Raw genomic sequence first — 18,412 nt, 5'->3', positions numbered from 1 at the left:
CGTCCTCATTTTTGTTTTCCATTCCTTTACAAATAATACCTAACATGCCATTTGCTTTCCCAGCCGCCACTGCACACTGAGCAAAGGGTTTCAACATATCATCAACGATGACACCTAGATCCCTTTCCTGGTTGGTGACTCCTAATGTGAAAACTTGCATAACATAACTATAGTTCGGGTTCCTCTTTCCCACATGCATCACTTTGCACTTGCTCACATTAAACGTGATCTGCCATTTGGATGTCCAGTCTCCCAGTTTTGTAAGGCCCTCTTGTAATTTTTCACAATCCTCTTGTGATTTAACAACTTTGAATAACTTTGTGTCATCAGCAAATTTAATTACCTCGCTCGTTAATCCCATCTCTAGATCATTCATAAATTTGTTAAAAAGCAGCGGTCCCAGCAAAGACCCCTGGGGAACCTCACTATCGACCCTTCTCCATTGATAATACTGACCATTTAACCCTACTTTCTGTTATTTTTAAAACCTTTTAACCAATTTTTAATCCACAATAGAACACTACCTCCTATCCCATGACTCTCCAATTTCCTCTGGAGTCTTTCATGAGGTGCTTTGTCAAATATCTTTTGAAAATCCAGATACACAATATCATCTGGCTCACCTTTATCCACATGTTTGTTCACCCCTTCAAAGAAATGTAGTAGATTGGAGAGGCAAGATTTCACATCATTAAATCCGTGTTGGCTTTGTCTCATTAATCCATGCTTATACATATGCTCTGTAATTTTGTTCTTTATAATGATCTCTACCATTTTGCCCAGTACCGATGTCAGGCTCATTGGTCTATAATTTCCCACATCACCTCTGGAACCTTTTTAAAAAATTGCTGTTACATTGGCCACCCTCCGGTCTTCTGGTGCCATGCTTGATTTTAAAGATAAATTACATATTACTAGCAATAGGTCTGTAAGTTCATTTTTCAGTTCTATCAGTACTCTGGGATGAATATTATCCTGTCCAGGTGATTTGCTGCTCCTCTGTTTGTCAAATTTCTCTGATTCCTCAGCTTTGAATACCATTTCTGGCACCGGTATCTCTCCCAAATCTTCCTCAGTGAAGACCAAAGCAAAGAATTCATTTAATCTCTCCACCATGGTTTTGTATTCCCCGAGTGTTCCTTTTACCCCTTAGTCATCCAGCGGTCCAACTGATTCTTTTACCACTTCTTGCTTTTAATATACCTAAAAAAGTTTTTACTATGTGTTTTGCCTTCAACACAATCTTTTTTCAAAGTCCCTCTTTGCCTTCCTTATCAGCGTTTTGCATTTCACTTGCCATTCCTTAAGCTGTCTTATTATTTTCAGTCGGATCCTTCTTCCATTTTCTGAAGGATTTTCTTTTAGCTCTAATAGCTTCCTTCACCTCGCCACTTTTTAACCATGCTCCTGTACATTGCAACTGCTCAACATCCTACTGGCTAGATTTTGTGCAATTTGCAGGGAGTGAAGGAAAGTGGCAGGGGATACAATCCATTACAAAAGTCAAGGCATCGCAAAACAAAGGCCTGAAGCTCTGACTGAAAGTCATTGGGAGATAAAATGTAATGTATGCATCTAGGTAGCATTAATTTATAAAAATGATTCTTACTACTGATTTCATTTGCGCCCCTATAGTACAACATTGGTGAATAAGAAATATCAAATTCCTCATCACTGATTAGAATTGAATATTCGCACTGTTCATAGAAATGGAAGGTAAAAAAGGATTGATTGTGAAAAGTCTAACCCCCAAGAGCTTAGTCTTTTGAAGATTAAGAGCTAGGCTGTTGTCTTCCAACTCCCGATTGTGGATACACTACATTCAACATTTCAAGTACTTGAATGTCATCTGCATAGATTATATGTTGTGACTTCATGGAACATGAAATCAGGTTAAAGGTAACATGTAAATATTGAACAATAAATATAACCAAGAAGATCATCGAAGGGCTGCATGCTTCAAAGATCTCCGGCATGATTCTTCACCATCACAAACCACTTTAAACGTCCCATCATATAGAAATGATTTAAACCCATCATACACAGATCCCACCATCCCAATCACTTTAAACGTCCCATCATGTAGAAATGATTTAAACCAATGATCCCACTATCTCAACCATTTTAAACGTCCTGTCACACAGAAATGATTTATTTATTTGTGGTACATTTATACCCCACATTTTCCCACTAGAGCGAGCACAATGTGGCTTACACCAATCGTACATAGATCCCACTAACCCAACCACTTTCTATGGTATGAAAAGCAGCTGTAATATCGAGCAGCACAAGTATCACCTGACCATCTCAATCCAAATGTATCTGCAGAGATTCTATGACAGAGATAAGCAATGTCTCAGTGCTATGATTTTACCTAAGAACACTCTTGGAATTATGTAATACATTAAAAAATATACATATTCTGGTCAATATTCACTTAGCCAAACAGTGCTCCTGCATATCAGCACTCATTGGTTAATGCTGGGACAATCCAAGGCCATGTTCCCTCGGGTTTTTGCAGCCCAAATGCATGACCCTGCATTTTAAAAAATTAAGCCTTAGCTGCCAAATTCTGGACAAATTTTCAAGCTTCGCTAGGTTCTTACTCATGTTATCCACACCATCAGGGGTATTTACCCTATTGCAGATTTTGTTATCATCCACAAAGAGGCAAATCTTACCAGACAGCCCTTTAGCAATATCGCTTACAAACATGTTAAAAAGAACTGGCTCAAGAACCGAACCTTGCAGCAAACCTTTTCCTCGGAGTGAGCTCCATTTACCACCACCTTCTGTCACTTTCCACTCAGCAAGTTCCTAACCCAGTCAGTCACTTCACGGTGCATACCGAGGACACTCAGTTTATTTATTAGAGCTGATATAAGTGCTCACACCTTAATGCAGAAGACACGGGTGTAACATGTGGTGTTGCATAAGTTATGCATGTAAGTGTAAGTCCTGTCCACACTCTACACAGATTCCAACTATGTGTAAACTTCCTGTAAAATATACACTATCCCCCTGATTTTATAAAGGTCATCAAAAATTGCGTGCGCAAATTTAGGCACGGTTCCGATTTGCACGTGCAAGTTAATTGAATGACGAGCCACTTAATGCCAATAGTTGACTTTTTAACAAGCAATTATTGGCACTAATTAGATCTAATTGTGTGTTACGCATGTAAAGTTAGGTGTGGCCTGAATAAGGGTCCGTTGAAAGGGGATGGTCATGGACGTTTTGGGGCAGAATGGGGGTGTGGTTTTGAGTTATGAGTGTAATTACAGACTAAGGGTGCTGCACGTGTAAATTTAGAAACAACTATAATGCTTAAGGGCTATTCTATAAACTGCGCCAAACTTTAGGTACCATTTACTGAATCTAGCCCTATGTAAGATATGCATGTATTTACAGAATAGTGCTTAGGAAACTTTCCGGAATTACAAGATTCGAAAGTGCCAAAACCCTACGAGAAAAACTGCACTGGCTCCCAATCAAAGAACGAATTGCGTTCAAAATCTGCACTCTGGTTCACAAAATTATTCACGGCGAGGCCCCGTTATACATGGTAGACCTCATAGACTTGACAACCAGAAACACAAAAAGATCAACACGCACTTACCTAACTCTCCACTACCCAAGCTGCAAAGGACTCAAATACTACTACTACTACTATTTAGCATTTCTATAGCGCTACAAGGCGTACGCAGCGCTGCACAAAAAAAGACAGTCCCTGCTCAAAGAGCTTACAATCTAATAGACAAAAACTAAAGTAAGCAAATCAAATCAATGTGTACAGGAAGGAGGAGAGGAGGGTAGATGGAGGCGAGTGGTTACAAGTGGTTACGAGTCAAAAGCAATGTTAAAGAGGTGGGCTTTCAGTATAGATTTAAAGGTGGCCAAGGATGGGGCAAGACGTAGGGGCTCAGGAAGTTTATTCCAGGCGTAGGGTGCAGCGAGACAGAAGGCGCGAAGTCTGGAGTTGGCAGTAGTGGAGAAGGGAACAGATAAGAAGGATTTATCCATGGAGCGGAGTGCACGGGAAGGGGTGTAGTGAAGGACGAGTGTGGAGAGATACTGGGGAGCAGCAGAGTGAGTACATTTATAGGTTAGTAGGAAGCACACGGGAATGTGGGAGATATAGACTCTGATCATCCTGCACTGACAGAAAGTGTGCTCGTATTAGAGATGGGCAGTTTGGGAGACCTAGTAAGAAAGCAGCCAGAGCTAAGAACACAGGTGAAGGTAATTGAGAACCTGCACCCAATTAACAGAGTGCTGCTGGAAGCTGCTGAACAGATTATTTGGTGTGAGACAGAAAAGCCCATGAGAAGCAGAGCTGCAAAGTAATAAGACAGTTCCAGAAGGGGAAGCACAGAGGTGGCAAATATTGGCTACTTATCAGACCCTGAAATATGATAGGATCCACAGATTTTGGATTAAAAAATGGAAGAGTTATAAGGGTTTTGGGCAGAGGCAGAAAAACATAACATACTGCTCCATAAAAAAATAACCTCATCAAACCCAAACCCCATTCTATCAACTCTTTAACTGTTCCCTATATGCACATAAATTTATACCTAATATTAGGGATCCTTTTACTAAGATGAACTAATGAATTTAGCGCGTGCTAAATGATAAGATGTCTATTAGCTAGACGCGGTTTATAGAATACGTGTAGTCAGAATGTTTTTTCTAGCGAAAAAGGTGCCGGTACTCAAATGCCAGGCCACCCTTCGGGGTGGGGTGATCACCGAGGGACCCACCCCACAATAGCCAGGCCCCTGCAACTAGTCACAGAATCTATGACTGTGTGTAGAGTGTGTAGAGTCTGAGCTCTTTCATTAAAACTTGGGGACTATGGGTCAATTTTAGCAGACAATGGAAAAGGTGCCGGTACTCAGTACCCCTAAGTACCCCCTCAAAAAAAGCCCTGCGAGTAGTGCCTGTTCCTGTGACTAAATTTAGTTGCAGCCATTTACACTAACTAAATCCTGGTGTAAAAGCACACGACTAATTTAGGTGCGGATCAGGAATATTCTATAACACTGTGCATAAATTCTAGGAATGCCCATGCCCCTCTCATGGCCATGCCCCCTTTTGAGATACCTGCGGTCTGATTTACACGCATTGCTTTATAGAATACTAGTAAAAAAAGGCCCGTTTCTGGAGCCAATGAAACGGGCACTAGCAAGGCTTTCCTGTGGCCCCCCCGCCCCCCCCTCCCGTCGTCGATGTTGGTGAATTGGTCTGCCTCCGCCCTCAACGTCATAACGTTTGACGCGAGGGCAGTGAATCGCTCCGCCTCCGCCCTCAACGTCATAACGTTTGACGCGAGGGCGGGGCCCAGAGACTGTGTTTTTCGACCCGTCGTCGATGTTGGTGAATCGGTCCGCCTCCGCCCTCAACGTCATAACGTTTGACGCGAGGGCGGTGAATTGCTCCGGCTCCGCCCTCAACGTCATAACGTTTGACGCGAGGGCGGGGCCCAGAGACTGTGTTTTTCGAGGCTTCAGAGCTTCGAACATATGAACCTTGGCTTCAGTGACGTCAGAAGCCAATAGAACGTTGAGGGTGAGTTTTATAGGGAGCAGATGGGCGTGGCTGAGTACTGAGGGTGAGTAGTCCCAATAGTAGCCTAGCCTACCAGGAGGACAGGAGTTCAGGGCTTCACTGCCACAGATGGAGTGAGCTTCAGAACTCTGAGGGGGGATTTTATTTATATAGATATTTAGTGAGCTATGCGTGTAAATCCTAATTAGTGCCGACAATTGCTTGCTACCCAATTATCGGCACTGATTGGCTTGTTACCCAATTAAATTCTGCGTAAAAAGTTGGCAACGCGTGCTGATTTGCACACGGAACTTTAGTCCCCATATATAGAATCCAGGGGTATATTCCTATGGGCACCTTATCATTTAGTGCATGCTACATTTATTTATTTATTGTATTTGATATGGTGCTCGAGCCTACACATAGGCATACAGCGGATCACATACAAATATCTGTGCAAGTATTTGCTGCCCCAAATGGGGCAATGGAGGGTTAAGAGACTTGCCCAGGGTCACAAGGAGCTGCACCTTAGTAAAAAGACCCCTTAGGGTATATAATTTTTCTGAGGTAAAACATGCGTATTTTTTCAAAAAGTAAAAAATATTCCATGGGAATGGAGTATTGAATTGTTTTTAAAGCAGGGTACAGGGCATTGCTAGCACTTAAAAGATCTGGGACACAGACTTATACATCCTCCTCCACCCTTGCTCCACACCCTAATTAAAGTAACAAATTAGATTGATTGGCACCTCTAACATAACACCTTCTGCCCCCCACAAAAAACACCAGGAGTTTGGTGGCACATACATAATACCTCCTTCCCTCACGAACACTACTTTTGATATCCTGTCCAAATTTTCCTTTTTCCCTGTGTCCTGCCGCTTTCCCTTTCTGTCATCCTTCGCCCTGTCTCCCGCTTTTTCTCCTACCCTGTCAGTCCCTCTTTATATTCCTATGCTGCTTCCACACTCTCTTCTCCTACCCCTTCCTTACATTCCTTTCTTTTCCCCTCCTGCCCTCCACCCCTCTGTCCCTCAGGGAGGATCAGGGATGTATGCAGCTGTGCAGGTGGCACCATGGTGGTACCTTTTCTAGAGAATACTCTATGTCTCCGTGACCTGCATGTGCACATCTTGCAGTTGCACATGGATGGATGGCTGGCTATGTATGTGAAGATAATGAATATGTGTGTGGGAGGTAGGGAGGAGAGATATAGTACGATATGGGAAAATGAGGGGGTGAAGGGTATGTAGGGAGGTGTTTCTGTGGTGATTCTAGCATATTCTATGCTTTCTTGTACCCTCTCCACTCCACTTATCCTACACTCCCTTCCCCAACCCCCTCTTCCAACTCCTATCACACTCCCACTTGCTCTTTCAAGTACCTCCCTTCCATAACACTCCTGCTTGCTCTCCATTATCACTCTACTCTCCCCCATCTCACTCCCAGTCTTTTATTGCCCCATTTACTCTTCCCCAACCCTCATACTCAATCTAATGCTCTCTCTACTTCCACTTGAGTCACCTCCATACTTTCTGCTCCACTTACTCCGTCCTAATTTAGCCGCTATGAATATTTCCCTCACTGAGCACCCTTGCTGTCTCCCCTATTCCCCATTCCCACACTCCACCCCTTGTTTCTCTCCCCCAGTCACTTTTGATTGCACAGCAAACAGTACAGTTAGCAGTTGGAGGGAGGCTTCAAGCTGCACTTGCTGGGTCCTAGCTGGTGATGCCTAGCGACCTTCTCTGCCCTTATGTGTGCCCAACGCGCGTCAATTTGGAATTACTGCCCAGCTACCGCGTGGTCCGGGCAGTAATTTCATTTTTTACATGCATCCACTACGCACGCTGGAAAATAACCGGGCAGTAAAAGGCATTCTATGTGCGTAGACCATTACTGCTCAGTTAACGCGTGAGACCTTACCGCTAAGTCAATGGGTGGTGGTACGGTCTCAGACCCAAATTTTCACGCCAATTTTCATCTCTCCACATGTCCATTTTCGGCCAAAAGTTTTAAAAAGGCATTTTTTTACAGGTGGGCTGAAAAATGGATCTGCGCGCATCCAAAGCATGTGCCTACACTAGCGCAGGCCATTTTTCAGCGCACCTCAGTAAAAGGACCTCTAAGTAAGTTAGTGGCAAGTTTGAGCAAAATTTTTCCAAGTAAGTAGCAGAAGTGGAGTGAGAGGAAGAAGTGTTTAAACTCTGCCCCCAAGCTGTTTTTATTACAGCATCACCACTTACCATAGCTGCCAATCAACCATGAGAGATCCAAGCTCAACCTTCCTCCAACATTCTGCCCATCTTTCTCTTCGTTACTATTTCTTCTCATATATTTTAGCTCTCGTCTACTCTCGCACTCCCTTTTCATACAAAGCTTGTTTTCTGTATAGCTCTGTCAAACTTTGGATACTTTCAATACAATTTAGGATATATCATCCCAAATAAATGTACAATATGCCTTACCAGTCACCTCACTTAAACGAAGTTACTTCATTATTTGAGTCTTCAATTTTGTTCAGTGTGATTGGGCCCTGCCATGTCCCGCATGGCATGTCTCGCAATTTCTTCAACACATATTCTATATTTACCTTCTTCCACATCTTTTCTGGAAAGTCTATGAGAACCACAACATTTCTCCAGACACAATTTTTTTTAATAAGGATCAGATCCCCCCCGACTGAAAACCATGCTGTTTATGTTTAAAGCAAAATGGTGTCTGTTTGTATCATAATGATGATCACTAGGTAGTGACGGTGTCATTTAGGTAAGGTAGCTGGCATAAGTGTAGGCTTATTGCAAATTTATTCAGGATGATATATCCCAAATGCTATTGAAATTGGTCAACGTTTGACAGAATTATGCAGAAAACAAGCTTTATATAGTTTTTTTTAAGGTTCAAACTGGTTCTGACCAGCTGTTTGTTCCAACCCGTTGAAACCGGTTCTGACCGATTGAAACTGGTTCTGACTGGTTTAAACCAGTTCCAACCCGTTGAAACTGGTTGAGACCTTGTCTGTGGGAGTTTCTGGTTAGCTCTACTATTTCTTTTACTTTGCTGGACGGTGGACCAGCAACAGTCTTCGTTTTCCAGGATTCTTGTGTTGTAGAATCTGACAGTATACACCCCAGCAACTTCAATGGATACAAAAATCTTACCATAAACAAAGCCTGGCCACCACTCATACAGGGTAAACGTAGTGCCGACAGATTGGCACCAAGACCAACAACGTTTTCCACCTTCAAAAGTTTCAAAAGTAGTTGAACATACATCATCCAATCTAGATCGAGAACCACCACATAAAAACTAGCACATAGGCCTATCATATAGCATTACTCTGAAGAAAACCACAGCAAGATGGCTGAAATGTCGGTCAAGGAAACTTTAACATGGCACCACCTAGACAGCTGCAAGAACCACATGTACATCTGATTTTCAAATTTACACACCCTGCTCTCCCCCCCCCCCCTTACTAGCTACACAAATATCAGATTTTATTTTTTTTTAAATTTTTTGTTACATTTGTACCCCGCGCTTTCCCACTCATGGCAGGCTCAATGCGGCTTACATTGGGGCAATGGAGGGTTAAGTGACTTGCCCAGAGTCACAAGGAGCTGCCTGTGCCTGAAGTGGGAATCAAACTCAGTTCCTCAGTTCCCCAGGACCAAAGTCCACCACCCTAACCACTAGGCCACTCCTCCACTGTTGCTACTATTTGAGATTCTACATGGAATGTTGCTATTCCACTAGCAACATTCCATGTAGAAGTCGGCCCTTGCAGATCACCAATGTGGCCGCGCAGGTTTCTGCTTCTGTGAGTCTGACGTCCTGCACGTACGTGCAGGACATCAGACTCACAGAAACAGAAGCCTGCGCATGGAATGTTGCTAGTGGAATAGCAACATTCCATGTAGAATCTCCAATAGTAGCAACAATCCATGTAGAATCTCCAATAGTATCTATTTTATTTTTGTTACATTTGTACCCTGCGCTTTCCCACTCATGGCAGGCTCAATGCGGCTTACATGGGGCAATGGAGGGTTAAGTGACTTGCCCAGAGTCACAAGGAGCTGCCTGTGCCTGAAGTGGGAATCAAACTCAGTTCCTCAGTTCCCCAGGACCAAAGTCCACCACCCTAACCACTTGAAAAACTTGCCTCTTATACTGTGTACATTTTCTGATCCATATTCATCCGGCAGCAAGTCAACTTTATTTTATGCGTTGACTGTCACTGGCTAAATTAGACCCGGATATTCAATGCTGGACCATGTGTGGGTATCGGCATTGAACATCTGAGTCTGACTGGATATGTCTTGGCTGCTAGAGCTTAGTTGGGTCCCAGCCAATATTCAGCTGGGATCTGCATATAGGACACTTATGTGGATCACGACTGAATATCAGCCTGGCCCGCACAACGAAAATGTTTATTTTCCCCCACCCAATCCCCCTCAAAAGGAGAAGCCCCCCCCCCTACATTATCTGACTTCCCCCAACATAAGGCCCCCCCACAACAAACTCCCTTGCATTGTTGGTTCTGTAGCTGCAAGAAGATGCCTGCAGAACCTTCCATTTAAAGATAAGATCTGTCAACCTGCCCTCAGAAGGCATTAGAGATTTAGAAGTCTCACCTCTGCTAGGTAGAACTAAGAGAAATAGCAGAAGTAAGTTTAGGGTGTCTGAAGTTCCTAACAGCTGCATTTGAAAGTGCTTCCTCATTGCTTTCTGTGGAAATGACTTATCTTTCCTGTCCTCATGAGTTTACAGCCAGATGAAAGGAGAAGTTAGTCTACATGGACATTGTTCTTCTATGTGTATTAGTAAGCCCCAGAGCTGCACCTATTTACTTCATTATGAGGGTATAGTAATCCTATGCTTCAGCGAACTCGAGGGGCTTACACTGCAGCAGTGCAAAGCCTGTAAAACGTTTCAAGCACTGCAGGAGCATCCCTGAAACTCAGGGTGCAACAAGCAACCTGCTGCTTCTCCTCCCGTGTTCACTTCCAGACTCATCCGAGTGTGTGCTCTGTTCATTGCAACTCTCCTCGAATCCAGGGCAGATTTAAGATTGCAGCACGCAAAGGACAGTGGGCAAGAGAATCCTTTAGAGATTAGAGAGTGGGGGATTCCAAACCCCAATTTTTAGACGTCTTCTGATACCGGTGCCCTAGCCAGCTGCCTATGTTGCCTATGCCCAAATTCAGCCCTACCCAAAGCTTAAATCGTAATGGGCTCTCTTTTTAAATACAATTTGCAAAAACTAGAAAAAGGAAACCTTCTTGCAATCAGCCTGGTATTGTTGATCATTATGCTCTCATTTTTAAGGCTAAATCGTTTTGTTGTGTCCCATCAGGACAGCAAACGAAGGAGACTGTAATTTTGTGAAAAATATTTTTTCTACAAGGAAGCTGAGAAGGTTCCTTGTTTTGCACTTTGAGGGACTGCAATCGCCAACCAAACTGCAAAGCAATGATTGTAATCTGTATTTTCCAGCACAAGAAATACTCAAGGTGCAGATCAAAACACTTTGCACCCAGCACAGGTCAGTAACATTGTGCAAAGCCTAGAAGACGAGGAGAACACTTTATTCCTTGCTAAGTCAGAGAAAAATGAGTCCCATGACAAGAGTTTTCTGTTTTCTTGAGAACTGTGATCTCTTTCAGCTGCTATGGGTGAGAAGACGGCCATTCCATCGCAGCGAAAGTCCACGTCTATAATGCGCACGCGTGTATAACCCGCACAAATCGCATGTCTATTTAAAAATAATCTCATATACGGCCTCGTTTACAAAACCGTGCTACCAATTCTTGGTGCACCAAAAGAGAAGAAGCCCATTCAATTCCAATGGGCTTCCTCTCATTTGCTGTGTGGGAATTGCTAGCATGGCTTTTTAAAAAAGAAGCCCATAATGCGCACACGCACACAATGCACGCTATACCAGTTAATTTTTCTAAAGTATGCTAACTGCAAAATTAACATGTTTGTTTTTAAGGGCTTTTCTTTGTAGGTTTTGGCAGGTATTCTTATTGCATGAAACATATAAAAAAAAAATAAAAAGAAAAGGTATTAAAACAAATTAAGTAGTGCATCTTAGTAAAAATACACTGGTATAGCAAACCTCACACATCCAGCACGCAGGGGGGGTAGGCACAGTTAGTAAAAACATGTATAATGCATACATTACGGTCTAGATTCTACATATGGTACCGTAAAAATTGGTGCCAAAAAAAGACACCTCAAGGTAGGCGCATTTTATAGAGTATGCCTAGTGGCGGTCTGCACGATTAAATTTAATCGTGGGTGTTTACTCCAAATAAAACTTGGTGTAAATGCTGGTGACTAAGTGGGGGGGGGGGGGGGGGGGGGTCTTTTCCAAAGGGGCAGTAAGCCTAACATGGGCTTAGCACATGTTAAATCTGAACTACTGCTGGCCCGACGTGGCTGCCAGCGGTAGTTTCAGGGCGAGTGCACACCATTTCTGGCACTCCGGAAATTTTTACATTTTTTTCAAGTGCAGCAGTTACCCGGTGGTAATCGGGTGCGATGCCCGGTTACTGTGGGAGCCCTTACCACCACCTCACCTCCCTGCTGCATGGCCACATGGTAAAAAGCATGATCTTTTGGGGGGTGGGGGCTTTTTACCCATTGTGGTAAAAAGGACCCTGGTGCACGGGAAAAATGGCCCCTGTCGCTACCGCAGGGCCCTTTTTCCTACAGCTTAGTAAAAGGACCCCTAAGTCAGGCACCCACTGGGTGTATTCTATAATCGCATGCATAGATTTTTGAACCGCCCATAAACTGTCCACTCCATGCCTAGGCCATGCCCCCTTTTTGTTTCTGCGTCTTAGAATTTATGCACATAACTTTACAGAATATGCTTAGCAAATTGTGTGCATAAATTCTAATTAATGCCAATTAGTGTCAATAATTGCTTAAGTGGCAATTATCACCGGTGATTGGATTAAGATAATTAAATTGCACATGCAACTTTGGTTATACTATATTTATTTTTGTTTTTGTTACATTTGTACCCCACACTTTCCCACTCATGGCAGGCTCAATGCGGCTTACATATTATATACAGGTACTTATTTGTACCTGGGGCAATGGAGGGTTAAGTGACTTGCCCAGAGTCACCAGGAGCTGCCTGTGCCTGAAGTGGGAATCGAACTCAGTTCCTCAGGACCAAAGTCCACCACCCTAACCACTAGGCCACTCCTCCACTATAGAAGCTAGGGATACATGCCGAAAAATACGGCAATCGTTTTGGGCCAGATATTCAGCCCAGGATGGTAAGTGGCTTATAAGCTGCTCCAGGGGCGTAGCCAGACCAGCGGGAGGGGGGGTCCAAGCCCGAGGTGAGGGGGCACATTTTAGCCTCCCCGGCGCCGCCAACCCCCCGCCATTTTTTACCTCTCTGCCGCCACCACTATCTTTGACCCCCCCCCCAGCACCAACCCTTTCGACCCTCTCTTCCTGCCGCCACCAACCCTCCCCCGCTGCCGCCGTCGGGTAGCTTTGCTGGTGGGGGTCCCCAACCCCCACCAGCCGAAGTCCGTGCAGAACGTGTGTACGTGCAGGACGTCAGACTCACAGAAACAGAAGCCTGCCCTTGCAGATCAGCAACACGGCCACGCCGGAGAAGAGGACTTCGGCTGAGCAAAGGTACCTGACAGCGGCAGGGGAGGGTTGGCGGCGGGAGGGGGGGGTTGAAGGGGTTGGCGGCAGGGGGAGCCAAGGCCAAATCTACAGGGGCCCATGTCCCCATGGACCCACGTAGCTACGCCCCTGAGCTACTCACCGCTGTGGGCTGAAAGAACCCCAGATATTCAGGTGTCTGTGGTCACTGGGAAGTTAACTGGGCATTGGCCAATATTCAGACCACTGCCCGCTTGACTCGGCGGATAAAGTTAGGACAGTTCTTTTGCTGTTCTAAATTTATCTGCCCACTTAACTGCTTACCAGAATGGAGGCGTGGCCTAATAGTTAGTGCAGTGGGTTGTAGACCTGGAGAACCAAGTTCAATTCCTGCTGCTGCCTAACGGTCAACAGTGGGTTGAGATCCTGGGGAACCAGGTTCAATTCCCTCTGCAGGTCCGTGTGATCCTGAGCAAGCCACTTAGCCCTTTATTGCCCCAGGTGCAATACAATATTAGATTGTGAATACTTGAAAAAGGAAATGTAAACTACTTAGGTCTAGATGGTATATAAATTCTGAAAATAAATTTTAAAATTGCAGCCCAGACTGCCCCTAAACTAGCAAAAACCAGTGAATATCAGCAGCTTAGCAGTGTTTAATCAGCCAGACAGCATAAAGAAGTGAAATCACTACTGTGAGGAAGTTCCCTGGGTCAGCTGGGGCTTGGGATGCTGTTGGTCAGCATTCAGAGCCCCCAGTAGGAGAAAGGTTGTGGTCATTGTTTAAAGGTGACATCTGGTGGCAAGATTCAGCATCCATGATTGTTGGACTCCAGAAAATACCCTAGTGCATGGCTCCTGGCTCAGGACAGTAGCTTTAATGACCACATTAGGTATGTTGGTAGAGGGAGGAACATAATTTAACTTACTTTTCATTACAAATTTATATACTGCCTACTTGGTATTCCCTTATATATAATATTCCCTTATCTCTTGTTTGTCCTGTTTATCTGTCCTAATTAGATTGTAAGCTCTGTCAAGCAGGGACTGATTCTTCATAAGTACATAAGTAATGCCATACTGGGAAAAGACCAAGGGTCCATCGAGCCCAGCATCCTGTCCACGACAGCGGCCAATCCAGGCCAAGGGCACCTGGCAAGCTTCCCAAACGTACAAACATTCTATACATGTTATTCCTGGAATTGTGGATTTTTCCCAAGTCCATTTAGTAGCGGTTTATGGACTTGTCCTTTAGGAAACCGTCTAACCCCCTTTTAAACTCTGCCAAGCTAACCACCTTCACCACCTTCATCACGTTCTCCGGCAACGAATTCCAGAGTTTAATTACGCGTTGGGTGAAGAAACTTTTTCTCCAATTTGTTTTAAATTTACTACACTGTAGTTTCATCGCATGCCCCCTAGTCCTAGTATTTTGGAAAGCGTGAACAGACGCTTCACATCCACCTGTTCCACTCCACTCATTATTTTATATACTTCTATCATGTCTCCCCTCAGCCGTCTCTTCTCCAAGCTGTATAGCCCTAGCCTCCTTAGTCTTTCTTCATAGGGAAGTCGTCCCATCCCCGCTATCATTTTAGTCGCCCTTCGCTGCACCTTTTCCAATTCCACTATATCTTTCTTGAGATGCGGTGACCAGAATTGAACACAATACTCAAGGTGCGGTCACACCATGGAGCGATATAACGGCATTATAACATCCTCACACCTGTTTTCCATACCTTTCCTGATAATACCTAACATTCTATTCGCTCTCCGAGCCGCAGCAGCACACTGAGCAGAAGGTTTCAGTGTATTAATCGACGACGACACCCAGATCCCTTTCTTGGTCAGTAACTCCTAACGTGGAACCTTGCATGACGTAGCTATAATTCGGGTTCTTTTTTCCCACATGCATCACCTTGCACTTGCTCACATTAAACGTCATCTGCCATTTAGCCGCCCAGTCTCCCAGTCTCGTAAGGTCCTTCTGTAATTTTTCACAATCCTGTCGCGAGTTAACGACTTTGAATAACTTTGTGTCATCAGCAAATTTAATTACCTCGCTAGTTACTCCCATCTCTAAATCATTTATAAATATATTAAAAAGCAGCGGTCGTAGCACAGACCCCTGAGGAACCCCATTAACTACCCTTCTCCATTGTGAATACTGCCCATTTAACCCCACTCTCTGTTTCCTATCCTTCAACCAGTTTTTAATCCACAATAGGACATTTTCTCCTATCCCATGACCCTCCAATTTCCTCTGTAGCCTTTCATGAGGTACCTTGTCAAACGCCTTTTGAAAATCCAGATACACAATATCAACCGGCTCCCCTTTGTCCACATGTTTGCTTACTCCTTCAAAGAATTGAAGTAAATTGGTCAGGCAAGTGTACAGCTCTGCGTACGTCTAGTAGCGCTATAGAAATGATAAGTAGTAGTAGTTGGTACAAATACCATTCAAGGCAGTTGACAATGCATAAAATCAATAAAAGCCAAAGCATACAATAAATGAAATTCACGATGTCAGAACCGAGAGCTCTTGTTCTAGCTGGGCTGGAAGTACAAAGAAGCAGGAAACCAAAAAAACAAAAAACAAAAACAATCAAAAATAAAACACACACACATTAACACCTCCATCATTTTTCATTTTAAATAGTTTCTCATCTTTGTATTGTATGCCATGTGAGACATGCAACATCCTTGCTTTGTAAATGACAACCAGTTTAACATTAGATGTGTAAGAAAGTACTCGGAGGAGCCAGCAATAAGGACACCTACCTTCACACTAAAGCTTAAAGCAGGTAAAACTGTGTCTCTTACCTGCTTCCTCCTGGTTGACTCCATGCTGAGCTTCTGTTGAACTGGCCTCTCGGTTCATCTTAATACCTGGTAAGAGGGAAAAAAAACTGATTTCAATAACTGGTCATAATTTCATAAAGGGGCAGAAGCCGAGTTCTTCCTACACACATTAAACAGGAAAATGAACTTTATAATTATAATAAACCATTCGACTGTCAAATCTCTGCGTACACAAGCAATAGAATATTCATTAGCTGTTTTCATAGCTCTTACCCTCATTAGAGTTTCACCTTTTCTGTCCCTGACAGTTCTCCTTCTTCCTTCACCTGAAGGACCTGAGAGTTTCTGAGCTACAGCCCCCCTACTCCTGTTGTCTGCCCACTCCACACACATACAATTCTGTCCTGCTTCCTCAAGTTGACATAAATGCCTGCGTGATGTCTATAAACTGACTTCCAGACTTTATTTTAATAAATCAAAATGTTACCCTTGACTGAAAGTTGCCACTATAGCTCACGAGGAAAATGTCAGATTTCCTTCCCTGCAAGTTCCAAGTCAAAAGAAGGCTCAGAGTAGAATATTTACAACAATTTCTTTTGGTCTGTCTTTAGTCTCCATACAGAAGAACATAAGAGAATCAGTTAAAGGGAGAAGGAATATTTTATACAAATTACAGTCCCCCCCCCCCCCCTCCAGCAGCAAGTTAACTCTTTGCAGTCAGGTAAACCAAAGAGAAAAAGCTTAAAATTTGCATAGGCCTGCAGCAGCCAATCACATCTCATAATGAAGCCTGCTTTGCATTAGGTAACGATGCACTCAGGGCAGGGCTGGTGCTTTGCCCAGGACAGCAGTCAGACTGCAGGTGCAAGAAAAAGAGACCCAGGTTTATAGTTTGAAATTCAAGTAAGAAAAGACAGGAATTCTACACACCTTGAATCAATACTCAAAGCACTTTACAGCCTCTTCTCCAGAGCTAAAGCTGCAGGTCAAGAGGAGTTTCCAGAAAGGGACAAGCATCACTCATTCACACTCAAAAGCTCCGGAATTTATCAGCCCATAAAACTTTCAGGTGCATGCATCATCCAATCATAACCTACAGCTTCAAATTCTGCGTCTTGGAGTTTCCCACTTTTTCCAAAGCTAACCAGATTCTACAATTCCTACAAACACGCATAAGCTATCATGAAGCCTTTGGCTCCTTCCTTACATCATTGGATATGTGAGTTTCTGCATTGACAGCTGTGCATACAGAAACACACGCACATACCACTGCGGCTACCCACAGAGAAACATGCACATACATAGTCACATAAATACATATGTGTATGGAGAGTTGCAACCCACATGAATAACTCCAAATGTACAAAAGACACCAAAACATGGATGTAAATGTATGGGCACCAAGAAACAGACATGAACTGATACAGGCAGATACACAAATAGTGCTACAGACAGACTGAGGAACTGAGTTCAATTCCCGGCACAGGCAGCTCCTTGTGACTCTGGGCAAGTCACTTAACCCTCCATTGCCTGCCGCATTGAGCCTGCCATGAGTGGGAAAGCGCGGGGTACAAATGTAACAAAAATAAAATAGATACTATTGGAGATTCTACATGGAATGTTGCTACTATTGGAGATTCTACATGGAATGTTGCTATTCCACTAGCAACATTCCATGTAGAAGGCTGCGCAGGCTTCTGTTTCTGTGAGTCTGACGTCCTGCACGTACGTGCAGGACGTCAGACTCACAGAAACAGAAGCCTGCGCGGCCACATTGGTGATCTGCAAGGGCCGACTTCTACATGGAATGTTGCTAGTGGAATAGCAACATTCCATGTAGAATCTCAAATAGTAGCAACAGTGGAGGAGTGGCCTAGTGGTTAGGGTGGTGGACTTTGGTCCTGGGGAACTGAGTTCGATTTCCACTTGAGGCACAGGCAGCTCCTTGTGACTTGGGGCAAGTCACTTAACCCTCCATTGCCCCATGTAAGCCGCATTGAGCCTGCCATGAGTGGGAAAGCGCGGGGTACAAATGTAACAAACAAACAAACTTTGAAACTTGAGTAAATAAAGATATCTGAAGAATATAAATAAATGATCCTAAGCGTGTTCATCTCCTTCTCGTTCTCTTGTCACCTGGTAGAGTAGAATAACAAATTCTGATTGGCTAAGATCTCCCAGCACCTGAATATCAGTCACATCCGTTTGTTGCAGCTAAAATCCCGAAAGCCCAGGATGTGGCAAAAAAATAAAATAAACAGAGAAGCTCTTGTGACAAGCATCATGTCAGGCTGAAGATCTCAGAATACTGGCAGAAAGGCTGTGTGCCAAATAGCCTCCGGTGGCTGGTGGCTTTTTCAGATCAGGAAAGTACTGTAGGTAAGGCAGATAGTCTGAAGGTGGTGAAAAAGAGACACCACAG

General features: G+C 43.8%; 1 protein-coding gene across 5 annotated transcripts in view; it reads right to left on the bottom strand.

Annotated features, from left to right (window-relative positions):
- POU2F3 (POU class 2 homeobox 3) overlaps positions 1-18,412 on the bottom strand; it is a 75,269-nt gene that overhangs the window by 38,640 nt on the left and 18,217 nt on the right. For 2 of the 5 annotated variants that reach the window (XM_030221771.1, XM_030221772.1), the window contains exon 2: positions 16,012-16,077. In XM_030221771.1, coding sequence (XP_030077631.1) covers positions 16,012-16,077 — 66 coding nt within the window. Of the gene's footprint in view, positions 1-16,011; positions 16,078-16,263; positions 16,338-16,477; positions 16,611-18,412 lie in introns of those variants that run through there. The other 3 variants (XM_030221773.1, XM_030221775.1, XM_030221774.1) reach the window with 3 other exon arrangements.

The sequence above is a fragment of the Microcaecilia unicolor genome, chromosome 12 (assembly GCF_901765095.1).
Source record: "Microcaecilia unicolor chromosome 12, aMicUni1.1, whole genome shotgun sequence".
NCBI classification, from domain to species: Eukaryota; Metazoa; Chordata; class Amphibia; order Gymnophiona; family Siphonopidae; genus Microcaecilia; species Microcaecilia unicolor.
This window is presented reverse-complemented; position numbering and strand designations above follow the sequence as displayed.